Source organism: Colletotrichum acutatum (assembly GCF_030867785.1).
Source record: "Colletotrichum acutatum strain CBS 112980 chromosome Unknown BDZ83scaffold_298, whole genome shotgun sequence".
Taxonomy (NCBI): Eukaryota; Fungi; Ascomycota; class Sordariomycetes; order Glomerellales; family Glomerellaceae; genus Colletotrichum; species Colletotrichum acutatum.
In genome coordinates, this window is record NW_026849292.1 from 1 (window position 1) to 11,880 (window position 11,880).

At 49.2% G+C, this 11,880-nt stretch overlaps 5 protein-coding genes across 5 annotated transcripts; 3 read left to right on the forward strand and 2 right to left on the reverse strand.

Moving 5' to 3' along the window:
* Positions 1-1,002, forward strand: BDZ83DRAFT_240741 (cytochrome P450). The gene has a single exon (XM_060501869.1). It carries the CDS (start codon positions 79-81, stop codon positions 592-594), a length of 516 nt encoding a protein of 171 aa, XP_060357195.1. The 5' UTR covers positions 1-78; the 3' UTR covers positions 595-1,002.
* Positions 1,003-1,311: 309 nt separating this feature from the next.
* On the forward strand, positions 1,312-2,704 carry BDZ83DRAFT_595507 (alanine racemase domain-containing protein; the record flags this gene model as incomplete). Its single annotated transcript, XM_060506801.1, has 4 exons — positions 1,312-1,482; positions 1,544-1,660; positions 1,724-2,210; positions 2,274-2,704. 4 exons carry the CDS (start codon positions 1,312-1,314, stop codon positions 2,702-2,704), a joined length of 1,206 nt encoding a protein of 401 aa, XP_060357196.1.
* Positions 2,705-2,775: 71 nt separating this feature from the next.
* Positions 2,776-5,094, reverse strand: BDZ83DRAFT_645165 (fungal-specific transcription factor domain-containing protein). The gene is made up of 2 exons (XM_060509818.1): positions 3,852-5,094; positions 2,776-3,793 (listed from the first exon to the last, which is right to left on the reverse strand). Exons 1-2 carry the CDS (start codon positions 4,836-4,838, stop codon positions 2,948-2,950), a joined length of 1,833 nt encoding a protein of 610 aa, XP_060357197.1. The 5' UTR covers positions 4,839-5,094; the 3' UTR covers positions 2,776-2,947.
* A 1,056-nt stretch (positions 5,095-6,150) lies between these two features.
* On the reverse strand, positions 6,151-9,750 carry BDZ83DRAFT_645168 (uncharacterized protein). Its single transcript, XM_060509819.1, has 4 exons — positions 9,570-9,750; positions 7,805-9,510; positions 7,637-7,733; positions 6,151-7,536 (listed from the first exon to the last, which is right to left on the reverse strand). Exons 2-4 carry the CDS (start codon positions 9,476-9,478, stop codon positions 6,428-6,430), a joined length of 2,880 nt encoding a protein of 959 aa, XP_060357198.1. The 5' UTR covers positions 9,479-9,510; positions 9,570-9,750; the 3' UTR covers positions 6,151-6,427.
* Positions 9,751-10,404: 654 nt separating this feature from the next.
* BDZ83DRAFT_645170 (uncharacterized protein) lies at positions 10,405-11,579 on the forward strand. The gene has a single exon (XM_060509820.1). The coding sequence runs from the start codon at positions 10,452-10,454 to the stop codon at positions 11,256-11,258; it is 807 nt and encodes a 268-aa protein (XP_060357199.1). The 5' UTR covers positions 10,405-10,451; the 3' UTR covers positions 11,259-11,579.
* The last annotated feature ends 301 nt before the right edge of the window (positions 11,580-11,880 follow it).

Sequence of the window (11,880 nt, forward strand, 5' to 3'; positions counted from 1 at the left end):
GCAACTGTTCGTCACATCAAACCTCTGCGTGTCATCAATGCGCAATACTGACCTGGTTATAGGTGCCTCGAGGCACGGATGGACGGAAAGCCATTGACGGCGATGCAGAAGCGCGCGCACGTAACGCTGCTCATTCAAGCCGGCGCAGACACAACCGGAACGGCGCTCGGCAGTACCATCCGATTCCTTCTGACCCATCCGTCCGTGTTCGCACGTGTGCGAGCCGAACTAGCAGCTGCCTCGGACGCCAAACTTCTCAGCACGCCCATCCAATTCGAAGAGACGAGGGCACACTTGCCCTACTTTGTGGCTTGTATCAAGGAATCTCTGAGACTTCACCCGCCCGCGACGAACTTATTCGGCAGAGTGGCGCCGTCCCCGGATGGTAAAGTCGTGGACGGTACCTGGGTACCCGCTGGCACAGAAATCACGAGCAATTCGTACGTCGTTCAACGAGACCCTCATCTGTATGCCCCGGACCCAGAGGCATATCGACCAGAGCGGTGGCTTGAGGACGAGGGGAATTCCAAGGAGCATATTAGCGAGATGGATGCTTCTGCTTTGTGTTTGGCGTTGGGCCTAGAGTCTGTCTAGGCAAAGACCTTGCCATCATGGAGTTGTACAAGTTGCTCCCGGAGGTTTTTCGGCAGTTTGACTTTGATGTGAAGGAGGAGGGCGAGTTTGTGGTTGTCGGGGGTATTGCCTACAACGAACGGTTTGTTGTTCAGCTGAAGCCGCGAAAGGAATAGACTTCGTTGAAAGTTGTCGTTTCTTCGGATTATTCCCTTTTTTCTTCTGAGGCAGCTGGTTGCCACGGCCAAGTTAGTAGACTGAAGGGATCTCAGTAGTATGGTAGCCTTGCCTGACGACAACGGTGCGCCACATCTCTGAGACGACGATAATCGGTGTCTACAATACCGTATTATAACTTGTGACTTGAGGAACTTATCAACTAATTGGTTCATGTGTTGATGCAACGCCGGTCAATTTCTCCGGCATCGAGCAACCGACGATAAGCGATGAAGGGGAAACGGGCAACTCTGCCAATAAAGACGTTTTCCGCGCTGAATCCTCGCCGGCGCCGGAGCGGGGAGATGCCCCACAGCTATCCAGCGCCGCTTTCGGCTATCTCGGTCGCACTCATTCCTCCCCTCTCGGCCGCCCTCCCTGAAGAGTCAGCAAGTCGACTCCGACTTGTCCGCGGAAAAGTGACAAGGTTTGGAGAAAAGCATGCTGTCTCTTCAGTCGCTGGCAGTCTTTCTAGAAGCATAACGTTGCAGCACGCATACTTCCATACGGTAGACAGGCACCATGGACTACTCTTTACAGAACCACCGCTCCTTCATTGGCTCCAAAGTCACTGACCTACCTACGCCCTCTTTTGTTCTTAGCTTGCCAACCATAAAGAAGAATATCGAGAGGCTGCATCAGGATGTTGGAAAGGCCGGAGTCACACTTAGACCTCATGTTAAGACCCTCAAGGTAGGAAATTGACGTATTTCCCACTCCGACACATTTGAGGTCATGACTAACTGACTCGCAGAGTCTGGAAGTCACGCGGTTGATGCTGGGCAATGGCAAGTACAAGAGAGTTGTGGCATCAACACTGTCAGAAATCCGTGGATTATTGCCATTGGCAGAAGAGGGCATTCTCGAGGAGGTTTGTTATGATTCGCCAGTAATATTACACAAGGACTCGCAGAACTGAGACATTTTCTGTTAGGTTCTGTATGGGCTGCCGCCCCCAGCAAGCACCATCCCTCTGCTGGAGGACCTACGAAAGTCCACCAACGTCCAGCTCATGATCGACCATGAGAAGCAGCTCACAATAGTAGAGACATTTGCCGCCAAGAACACGAAAAGCACAATCAAACCCTGGGACATCTACATCAAGCTCGATGTGGGTAGCAAGCGCGCCGGTCTTCCCCTAGGCAGCGATCGTCTCACAAAGTTGATTCAACGCGTCAACGGCTCATCAGCAGTCACTCTCAAGGGCTTCTACTGCCATGCAGGCCACTCTTATGGGTGCCGGACACCACAAGAAGTGGAGGATCTCCTTACGGTCGAAATAAACAATGTCCTGAGCGCTGCGAAGCTGGTCACTGGTGACAGAAAACTCACTCTCTCTGTGGGGGCTACGCCGACGGCCCATGTTGTCGGCACTCTTAAGGCAGCGATCCCCGAGAACGTCACCTTGGAGTTGCACGCCGGTATGTACTTCTCGCTGACCTTGATCGCAAAGACGAGACATGTCTCACACGAAGGTTTCTTAGGGAACTTCCCAACAAACGATCTCCAACAGGTCGCAACCAGCGTCATCGGAGCCGAAGACCAGGCCATCCGCGTCCTCTCCGAAGTCTGCAGCGTGTACCCGGAGCGCAACGAGGCTCTCATCAACGCTGGGACAATCGCCTTGTCAAAGGAAGCCGGCCCGGACCCAGGCTACGGCAAGGTTGTCGGCAAGCCCGACTGGGCTGTTGTCCGAATGTCTCAGGAACACGGTATCCTGGGTGAAGTTCAGACACCGGGTTCAAAGACTGCTGAACCGGAGCGCAGAGATGTGGAAGCGAATTTCGATGTTGGCGACAAGGTGTTCCTCAATGTCCAGCATGCTTGCATCACTGCTGCGGCCTTCTATGTTTACTTCGTTGTAGATGAGAATGATGTTGTGGTAGATACCTGGATTCCGTGGAAGGGGTGGTAATGGTGAAAAGTTGGACACTGTAATCGAATAATGGAAGGTTTAGTCCCTCATCCCTTAGTGTAAAGAAAAGATTCATGGTATCATATTCGCCCGCTCCTGATGAGACCTGTCTATAAATGTACACACATGTTGATCGAAAGATGTTCTCTGGTTCCGCCAGTCGCCGCCATCTTTCGTTCGTTCGCACGCTCGCTGGCCCCGTAAACACCGCCGCTATTCATATCGATCATGTCCCCTGTCCATCTATGCAAATGAAATCCAAATCTGATTTTCGTTCATGACCCGACAAACCTGCCAAGGGCCTGCTCCAATATCCGCCGGCATGACCTCGTTGTGGTCCCACAGATGCTGCAGCACAACTGAAGTTTGTCGGATGTTGCCCAGACCAATGGTGGCAAACATGTGGCCCAACCTCTCATGTAAGAATTCTTGCTGTCCCTTATCTGTAACGCACGAACCGATGATGGTGATGGGCCAGCATAAACTAGTGTTGATGCGGACGCTAGGATCTAGTTGTGCTAGATGTGAGAGAGCTCCGCTGAGGGCGTTTTGGATAGCCAATGCCTGGAGGCCGTGCTCTTCTCGAGAGAGTGTATGTAGTGCCGTGTGCAGATAGAGCAACAAGGCTTTCTGGTATATATATCCAGCCAAGGCAACATTCTCAGTCACCATGGGGTTTGGCTGCCAATTGAGTATCTGGCTTTGTAGTTGTGAGAACAGAATAAAGTCATCGGCTGATGGGCGCCAATCCGGCTCGTCCATGTGGCTCATTATCCGCCGTCCCAGGTCGAAGATCGAAGGCACCAGCAGGATTAGATCTAGCCAGCATCCGCATAGACTACCTATGTAAGAGGATGCCACGAGCTCAGTGGCGAGGAGAATGAGATCGTTGCTGAGGAATAGTTGATCACCAAGTCTTGCATCTATGGATATCATGCTGACGGTCGCCGTGTAGATGTAGTATTCGGTCAAGAAGTCTTTCAAAGTCTTGTGTAGAAAGGTGTTATTCGCAGATAAGAAGGGCAAGATCAAGGACTGGGCTGCCATGAGATGGTCGAAGATGGTTCCATTCACGTCACCTTTGGCAGTCTACAAGGGGTATCAATATCACGGTGAACTCAATTGCGAGCGTGATTGTGCAACATACCTCAACCAAGCACAGAATCAGGGCACCAATCCCCAGGATCAGCGTTTCTTCACCATGCTGTCCGCCCATGTACGTCGAGATGTTTTGCTGAAAGAGCCGCAGGGACTGATTGTAGTATTTGGTTGCGATATGGTCCGTCGGAACTAGAGACTTTGCTGCTCGGTGGACGGCACTCTGCGTAAGAAGTAGTTGTAAGACGAGATCGCTGCTGAACGCTAAAGGAATCAACTGCGCGGTGAAAGGGTTGTCTGCCGTGGATCCATTGGCCATACTGAGCGATGTCGCGCTAAGGTAATGACTGAGAAGCTCGAGTGAGTTGCTATCCTGATTGCCAGCCAGGAGGTTCATCGACCTCGGCACATGGTGATCCCTGAATATCGACATTGGTTGAACTGGCGAGTGCACCATCTGATCCGCAGTCTCGCCATCGTCCGGGTCTTCCGTGTTAAAGACGGAAAAGGCGGAAGGGTCTTGAAGTCCGATAGCAGTCGTTGTGTGCTCTTCTGGCGTCTGGGGAGGGATGATGATTCCGCCGCTCTGGTCCGTCGTGACGATCTGGGTTGCCGGACTTGGACTCGAGTCTGTTGTGGCTGCACTTGGTGATTCCGAGGATTGGATATGTGATGCAAAAGAGAAGTTGACTGAACGATCTGGGAGATGCTGGGGACTCTGGGATGCCACCGTGGACCCTGATGGTGAAGGAGCAGTAGGCTGAACATCGTCCTGCCGCGTGCTCTCTGGCGAATTTCCTACCTCGCGGGGTGAGCGCGAGGTGCCGCTGCTCTGGGTAGCTTGAGAGGAAGAGGCAGCGGCGGTGGCCTGGGATGAGGATGTTGGGGGCCAGCGGCACTCTAGGCGGTTCCGCTCACAACCGCGACACCGCGGCTTGGTCTCGTCGCACTTCTTCTTGCGACCGCGGCACGTCAGGCACCCCGTACGGACGCGGAAGATTGGCCCCGCAAGGGTACGGCGGGGTTTCGTTGACATGGCTGAGAGAGCCGGCCGGGCCCGTTGAAGTGAGTGAGTGACGAAGGGAGGGAGAGAGAGGGGAAAGACAAAGCGCCAAGAAAGCCCGAAAGTTGAACCGTCCTCCGATAGAAGGGGAGAGCGAATGAGGCAAAGTTCTAGACCAATCCCAATGGAATGGGCAGCAGAAGAAGCGAATGCTTGTGTGTTAGATGTGATAGACTGATCTTTGCATGGACAGTTGACACGGAGTTGGAATGTCGAATGGACTGCCTCCGCGTGGGCCAGATAAGGAAAATTTGCCGGGGTCGTGTGAAGGCGTACTATTCGTGTCTCGAGCGCGGTCCGCCGGATCCGCCCGACCCACTTACCTCGCCGGTGCCAGCGCGGTAAAGAACCGGATTGGTCACCCCGCATCCTCCTTGTCTCGGCCGGGTTACCCTGAGGAGGCCTAGTCGGCACTATGTCATCGTCCTCACCCCTCTTCAGCCTCAATGAACTCGGATCGGGTGTTGGGAGGTATCAAGTATCAGATCTTTAAAAATTTCCCCAGCTGACCCACCTACCGTTGGAGGACAACTGTAATTTTTGCAACGGGCCTAATGGTTTGTACATTAAATGAACAGGGCGCATACTGTCCTCCGTACATAGGCAGGGTACTATTATAAGGAAGTGCCTGTTTACCCATTTTAAGCATCGTGTCTATCCGCCAAAATATCGATATCGCATCTAGCTACCCACCTATTCAAATCTACCCGTCAAGGCGTCAACGGTGGAGTGGGCCTAGATCTCTGGAAAATTCGATCACGGTCTTGTAGACAGAAATTTCTCGTGGGCAATTCAACATCTTTCGCATGCATAAGTACCCAGCTTCAATGCCGGAGAACTGCCTGTGATCCATCAACCATTCTGCCTTGACTCTCGCACGAAACCTTTTCATCTCCCTGGTCTTGCGAGAATATTATTTAGCTTTTCTATCGCATATGATAGCTTCTTGGTTTTGTATATTTGGGAGGACTACAAATCAGACATGCATACTGCAGGGCAAGGGTAAATTGATAATGCTGCTGGTGCGATTCGGATTCGTTGTACCATACAGCTCTTGTCTTCATGGGATGATATGGATTCAAAATGATTTCCTGACAAGACTGGCTGACTGAGAGGCGACCAATTTAATCCGGCTCTCGCAACTATCACATGTAATGAACATTCCAATTTGCAATGGGTTAATTATCCATCGTGGTGATCTGCAGAAAGCACCTAAAGTAAGTAGTCAATAGATCAGCATTCTTATCATCACTTACAAAAGTTGTTTGTATCGATTTAACTGAGCCCCTAGAGCTTGTATAATTTTAGTACTCTATCTAAACTACTAGATGCAGATGATCGGGCATCGAAACAATTTCCAAATCGCAAAACAACTATTCGATAAAACAAAATTGCTCCATAACAAGGCCACAAAAGTAACTAAGTCACCAACCCTTCGTATCAAAAGGTAAACTAGGCACTAAATATGCCAATTCGCGTGCACATGATGTGCGTACTGGGAAATGATTCGTCTTTTCAATGCCCATGCTCTTCCATGTCGAGATTATCAGTCTGAACTGGTTTCAGGAACCATTCGAACCTTTAACATATGGTAAACTGTAATTGTATAGTCGCGGGTGGGTGTTGTAGTATGGATCAAATGTTAACAAGGCAAAGCCTGGGTCGCCCGCAGCAATATTGTTTGGCCAACAAGTATTGAGCTCCAGACCATCGTTCGCCGGTGGGTTGGCAGCATGCCCCCATTTGTTAATGGTAAATTCTGGCCGAATTGTAGCCGTGATAGCGGCCTGAGTTCTTGTCACGCCGCCTTGTATGACGGTCTTCTTGTTGGGATCAGCGTCGACTTTGGCCTTGAATTCGGAGTCCTTCATGTCTTCGATGGCGGCACCAAGACATATTCCTTTCCACATATGTCCTGCTCCTCGATTCATTCCTCCTGGGATTAGACGAATTAGTTGTCCCTGTGCACTTTTACCAGAATTGAGGCGGGCTGGGTCCTGTGGTCCTATAAGATATGCAGGTGGGTATTCGTCTTTGTCGCAATCTACCTTATTAGGGTTCGATTTGACTTCATCCAGCCATCTATCGCCTTTATGTTGCTTCTGGAAGGCTGGCACAGCTTCTGCATCTAAGCGCCACGCCGTTGCCGCGGCTTCAGGCGGACAAGTTAAAGTAGCCCATTGCGGATTGACCTTGATAGCCGAACTATAATGGAAGCAAGCTTGAGACCATTTTTGGCTACATTCTCTCTCCACAACAGTCGGCTTGGCGTTGGGTGCGTAGACAACCGATGTCACAACTAAATCATTCTTCCTTGTCGCATCGTTGACGCAAGATTGTATCCTCAATATGTTTTTAGCAGCCCCAAGTCGCATGGTTGATTTTGCTGGTGGAACCCTGCACTTCCGCCCCTTTTGGATCTTTCTATCAGTGGGGTTATTGTCGTCACCCTTTTTGCCACTACCTTGTTTGAGGTTATCTGATTTCTTCTTCTTCTCGAATCGGTCTCTTCCAGCAGGCGAGTTGCTCAATATGTCGTATACTTTTTTGATGTCTTCCGGAACCAAGTTTGTTCCGCCACATGGCTGAAGCCACCAAGAGAAAGCACCTTCAGGGTCTTCTTCCTTGGGATAAAGATATGCTGCCATTTGAGCAGCCGTATTGGCGATTTCTAACCAGATTTATAAGCTTCGGATTCATAAGAGGGGAATAGGAGATGGGAAAGGCACCGGGAGGTGCAGAGAGATAATGAGAGAAGGGCAAGGGCATACCCAGACCAGCGCTAATTGGCTTGCCTACCACAGGAATGAATTCTACACCAATCTCCAGCACTAGTTTCAACGTTGACATCATAATATAGCATGAAATCTGTAATGTTGGTTGTGAGTTTCATCTTTACTTTATGTTGCTCTGATTGATTATGGTGTAGTAACGCTTACCTGAGCCATCTGTGGCATGCCATCCAAGACGATATCTGCAAATTCGTTTACCAGAGGGTTGTTGCATTCACATGTCCCTCCAGCAATTGTCGTATCTGGGCCCATCTTCTGCCAAGGGATAGGTTTGTCGATTGGCCAAAAGCCCAGGCAGAACGCATTATACATTTTGCCTTCTTTCTTGGCTTGGTCAATTTCTGGCTTGCAGATGGAATCGCAACTTGTCTTTTGGAAGTCCCAGTGTCGAGATTCTTTGTATATATTGCAATTCTTCGCATTGCTTTTCTTGGCGCGCCTGACATAGTCGAGAGGGTCCTCATGGTCGGTCCCCACGATGTCGATGTCACTCGTATCTGGTCCATCGATACGGCTCGTGCAGATATCTTGTGGACAATGGTCGTACTTGCAGGCAAACTTGCAAAGAATATTAAGATCCGTGTTCGTATCGTCCCAGGCGACGACATCGACTTCTTTCTCAGGCGGAACCTGTGATGGAATACCTCGGGCGGTGCACTCGCACAAGGATTCTAGGCAGAAGCCGTATTCGCAAGAAAACTCGCAGAGATTGCCAGTATTCAAAGTGCGATCTTCGCCTGATATACATCGTTGCAATTCGCGACGTTGGAAGGTAGGCTCAGGATGCGGAGGCTGATGTTGAGGCGGCCGAGGGCGCTTAGGCTGATGTTGAGGTGGCCCAGGACGCTTAGGCTGAGAACGCGGAGGCTGAGGACGCGGAGGCTGAGGGCGTGAAGGCCGAGGACGAGGAATCTGAGGACGCGGAAGCTGAGGACGTGAAAGTCTGAGGCTAGGATCAGATATCTCATGAACCTTCACGCCAGGCAAAACGGTTGCATTTTTTGGGCCCGCGAAACATTTCCCTTGACTCCAACCCAAAGTAAAATCTTCAACCAGCTCGCGGTTTTCGACAATGTCAATTGCAATGCCTAAGATCCTTTCAGGTCCTCGACTGTCATCGCAAATCTCGACGAGCATCTGAGTCGGATGGCCGAGGATTGGCAGATACGAGATTGCATTCCATGCAGATGTTATTGTTGACTTTGCCAAGGAGCCTCCGCTATAGATACTCACTATCATGCTTCTAGATTGGGCGAAGAGAGTTTTCGTAGGGCAGTTGGAGGGATCTGCAAGCGTTTTCTCTACTGACTGGCCTAGGAGCATCAAGTCCAACCTACTGAAATTGTCATTGCCATCGTTGCCTCGAACTACCATGACTTTGCTCTCGACCTCTTGGCCGGTAGACTCACAGGATGCGGAGTACATGCCATCTGGTTGCCGAATACTAAATTGAGAGCTCTTCGCGAGTGACTCTTTTGTCCAGTCTATGACTGGACGACTGGAATTGAGCGAGCAGCCGTAGACGGTAGTAGTAGAAGTTAGGTTGGCAAGAGCGTCGGGAAACAATGGTGCAATAAGCATGGGTTCCTGGCAGCGACGTAGGTGGTCAATCGATCCATATTCTGTCCATGTGTTCGTGTTTGTGTGGTTAGCACAAAGTATAGGACATTCGATTTGTTGGCTAGAAGGGGTAGCATCGATTCCCAGTGGTGCTGCGACGTTGACGGTGACATTGTGTAGGACGTCAACTCGTGTGGCCTTGTCGAGCGAAGGATGCGGAGCAGCTACTGCTATCCATGAAAGAAAATAAACTAATTTCATTGTTGATCTGGTTATAGAGGTTAGTCGATTGCCTTGGTATGAGACATAAGTGTTAGTATCTAGGTAGCTTATGCGTGGCAGTGATAATTACATAGTCAGATTCTGTTTCATAGTCAATGTTCGTTCTCACAGTCAATGATTTCGCCTGATGAAGAAATGTTTCCAGGGAAATTCATGCCTTTGGGCCTTTTAAAGAAGTTCTGCAATCTGCCCTTTTCGGTTCGAAGTAGAATCTTAAACTTGAATATACGACCGTGAGAGCTAGATTATCACATCAAATGTGGTTGAGAAACTCTTTGGGTTAATGTTGGTTGAAGCTTATGGGGCTTGGCACCCTGGTAAGTATTTCAAGGTTCTCAAAAGCCATTACATTCCGTTATACAGGATGTCTACAGACCATCAGTGGAGAATGGCACGAAACACCTTGAGAGGTTTTCCGAGACGTTCCATATGAGCTTCATTTTACAGCAAGGTTTGATAGCTTGGAGTCGAAAGATCTCATGACGTAAATCAGATGATCTACCTATTCACCTGAGCGCGAATTCCACCCCTTAGCTAACATGATGCTATATGTTGCCTAACTAGGTCTTCTCGTCTATAGGCTAGAAACTGATCGCAGAATCAGAAAATCTTCGAACCCTCGTTGCCTTGGAGGCTACAGATATTGGCTAGTAAGATGACCTTTTAGAATTGATGCGGTCCCCCGGGGTGTTATGGAAGGTAAACTTTGTGCATCTCCTCTCAGCCAGTCAGACCACAAGGTTCTGCCGTGCTTTGGGTCTTCACTTAGCTGTGACACTCGAAAACTAAAGTCTGACATCATGCTAACTTGCCAAGGTGTCACTTGATGTCCCACTAGTAGGTCATGCCTTGAATTATTTAAGCGAGCTCATGCCTGCCTCCAAAGTTTTATCTCTCACTCTCAAACACAACTTACTTGCCCCAGGCCGACATCTTTTTCAGAATTGCAAAGATGCCCGAACTCGCCGAATGTAAATACTCCCGCGAAGAGTGCATAGCGTCAATCCGCGACTATTACAGCTTCTTAAGTACGATGTATGTCCACGAAGACGACATCCTTTATCCTCCAGAAGAAGGTTGGCCTACAATTACAACAGAAACTTTGAAAGACATGAGAAAAACAGATGAGGTCATATGTCTTCTACGCCATCTACCCTACATTCGTGTCCCGAGCAATCCCTTCAATCAGGCTCAGGGCGCTCCTTGGTGCCGTTTCGCCGATTGGCAGCACACAGGAGCCCGTGTCGAACGCGGAATGGATGGCCAGGATTTGAAAATCATGTCGGAAGGCTCCGAAATCTGCGACAACGCACCCTCCCACGTGATTGGTCTCACAAAGGGTGGCCGCGAAAATCCTGTTTTCCTCTTGGATACAGAGCTCGGCGTAATATACTGGCCAGAATGTCCAGACGGTATCTCAAACAACCCTTCCTACGACCATCTACGAGTTTTCGACGACCCTCACGAGTGGGCTCCAGAAAACGAGGCCGACTGGCGTGGCGATGCCACTCGCTGGACGGTGAATGGTTTCTTCGAAGTTCTCAAGGATCAATTTCGAAAACTGAACTTTATCCCCACCAGCCCACTATCTGTCATTGATGTATACGCGTATCTTAGACCAGGCTCGGACGGCTTGGTGGAAAAATTACAAGTTATCTATCATGAGCATGGCTGGCCGGGTCTGGAAAATTATCGGAAGCAGGAATGCTTGGAAGCTGTGGTGGCCGCAATGGAACAACAGTATGGAATGGATGATTGAGTGGCTTGGGAAAACAGGACGGATCTACATGTGTCAGCATAAAAGTCTTGGGAGTCGACTTCGCAAAATAACTCAGTCATGACAAACTCGAGCTATCACAAAGTCTTATTAATGGTCAACTTTCATAAGACAACTCAGCTAGCAGAATTCAGCTCAGGATTTCTGAAACCTGTAATCCGATTTCTGTATCCAGAAGGGCCTGAAATCCCTGCTACATCTGTTGAGGGCTTAGTAGAGTTCTTCTTAGCATTAGTTTAATTGCATTAGTTCCACAATATCTCTGTGGACTTTGGAAGAGGTCCTGAAAAGACTCGTGGCACCTAACTAAGTGATTTAGGTGAAATCGCTTTACTCCGCTGCTCACCTTTACCTAGCCGCTTTATATATTCTTATACGATATTAGAGGTAAGTTAGGTAAGCTAGGTAAGCTAGGTGATTATTTATATAATCTAGGCCGGCGCTTATTATTAGCTTATTAATATAAGCGCTATGCGCCTAGCGTTAAGTATATTGAGGGGTACGTATATAACTTTATAGATAAATATAATTCGTTAATTACTATTTTTGTTTCTAATAGAGAACGATAGAGAAGCGAATAAAAGAGATTATAAGTAGATATTTA

What these genes read in the sequence shown, in the direction of transcription:
- BDZ83DRAFT_645170 (XM_060509820.1), top strand. Translation starts at nt 10,452, where the DNA reads ATGCCCGAACTCGCCGAATGTAAATACTCCCGCGAAGAGTGCATAGCG.
- BDZ83DRAFT_240741 (XM_060501869.1), top strand. Translation starts at nt 79, where the DNA reads ATGGACGGAAAGCCATTGACGGCGATGCAGAAGCGCGCGCACGTAACG.
- BDZ83DRAFT_645165 (XM_060509818.1), bottom strand. Translation starts at nt 4,838, where the DNA reads ATGTCAACGAAACCCCGCCGTACCCTTGCGGGGCCAATCTTCCGCGTC. An exon ending in TGATTCTGTGCTTGGTTGAG is followed by an intron (nt 3,794 to 3,851) that starts GTATGTTGCACA and finishes TACCCCTTGTAG; the next exon opens with ACTGCCAAAGGTGACGTGAA.
- BDZ83DRAFT_645168 (XM_060509819.1), bottom strand. Translation starts at nt 9,478, where the DNA reads ATGAAATTAGTTTATTTTCTTTCATGGATAGCAGTAGCTGCTCCGCAT. An exon ending in GCATGCCACAGATGGCTCAG is followed by an intron (nt 7,734 to 7,804) that starts GTAAGCGTTACT and finishes CCAACATTACAG; the next exon opens with ATTTCATGCTATATTATGAT. An exon ending in GCCAATTAGCGCTGGTCTGG is followed by an intron (nt 7,537 to 7,636) that starts GTATGCCCTTGC and finishes AAATCTGGTTAG; the next exon opens with AAATCGCCAATACGGCTGCT.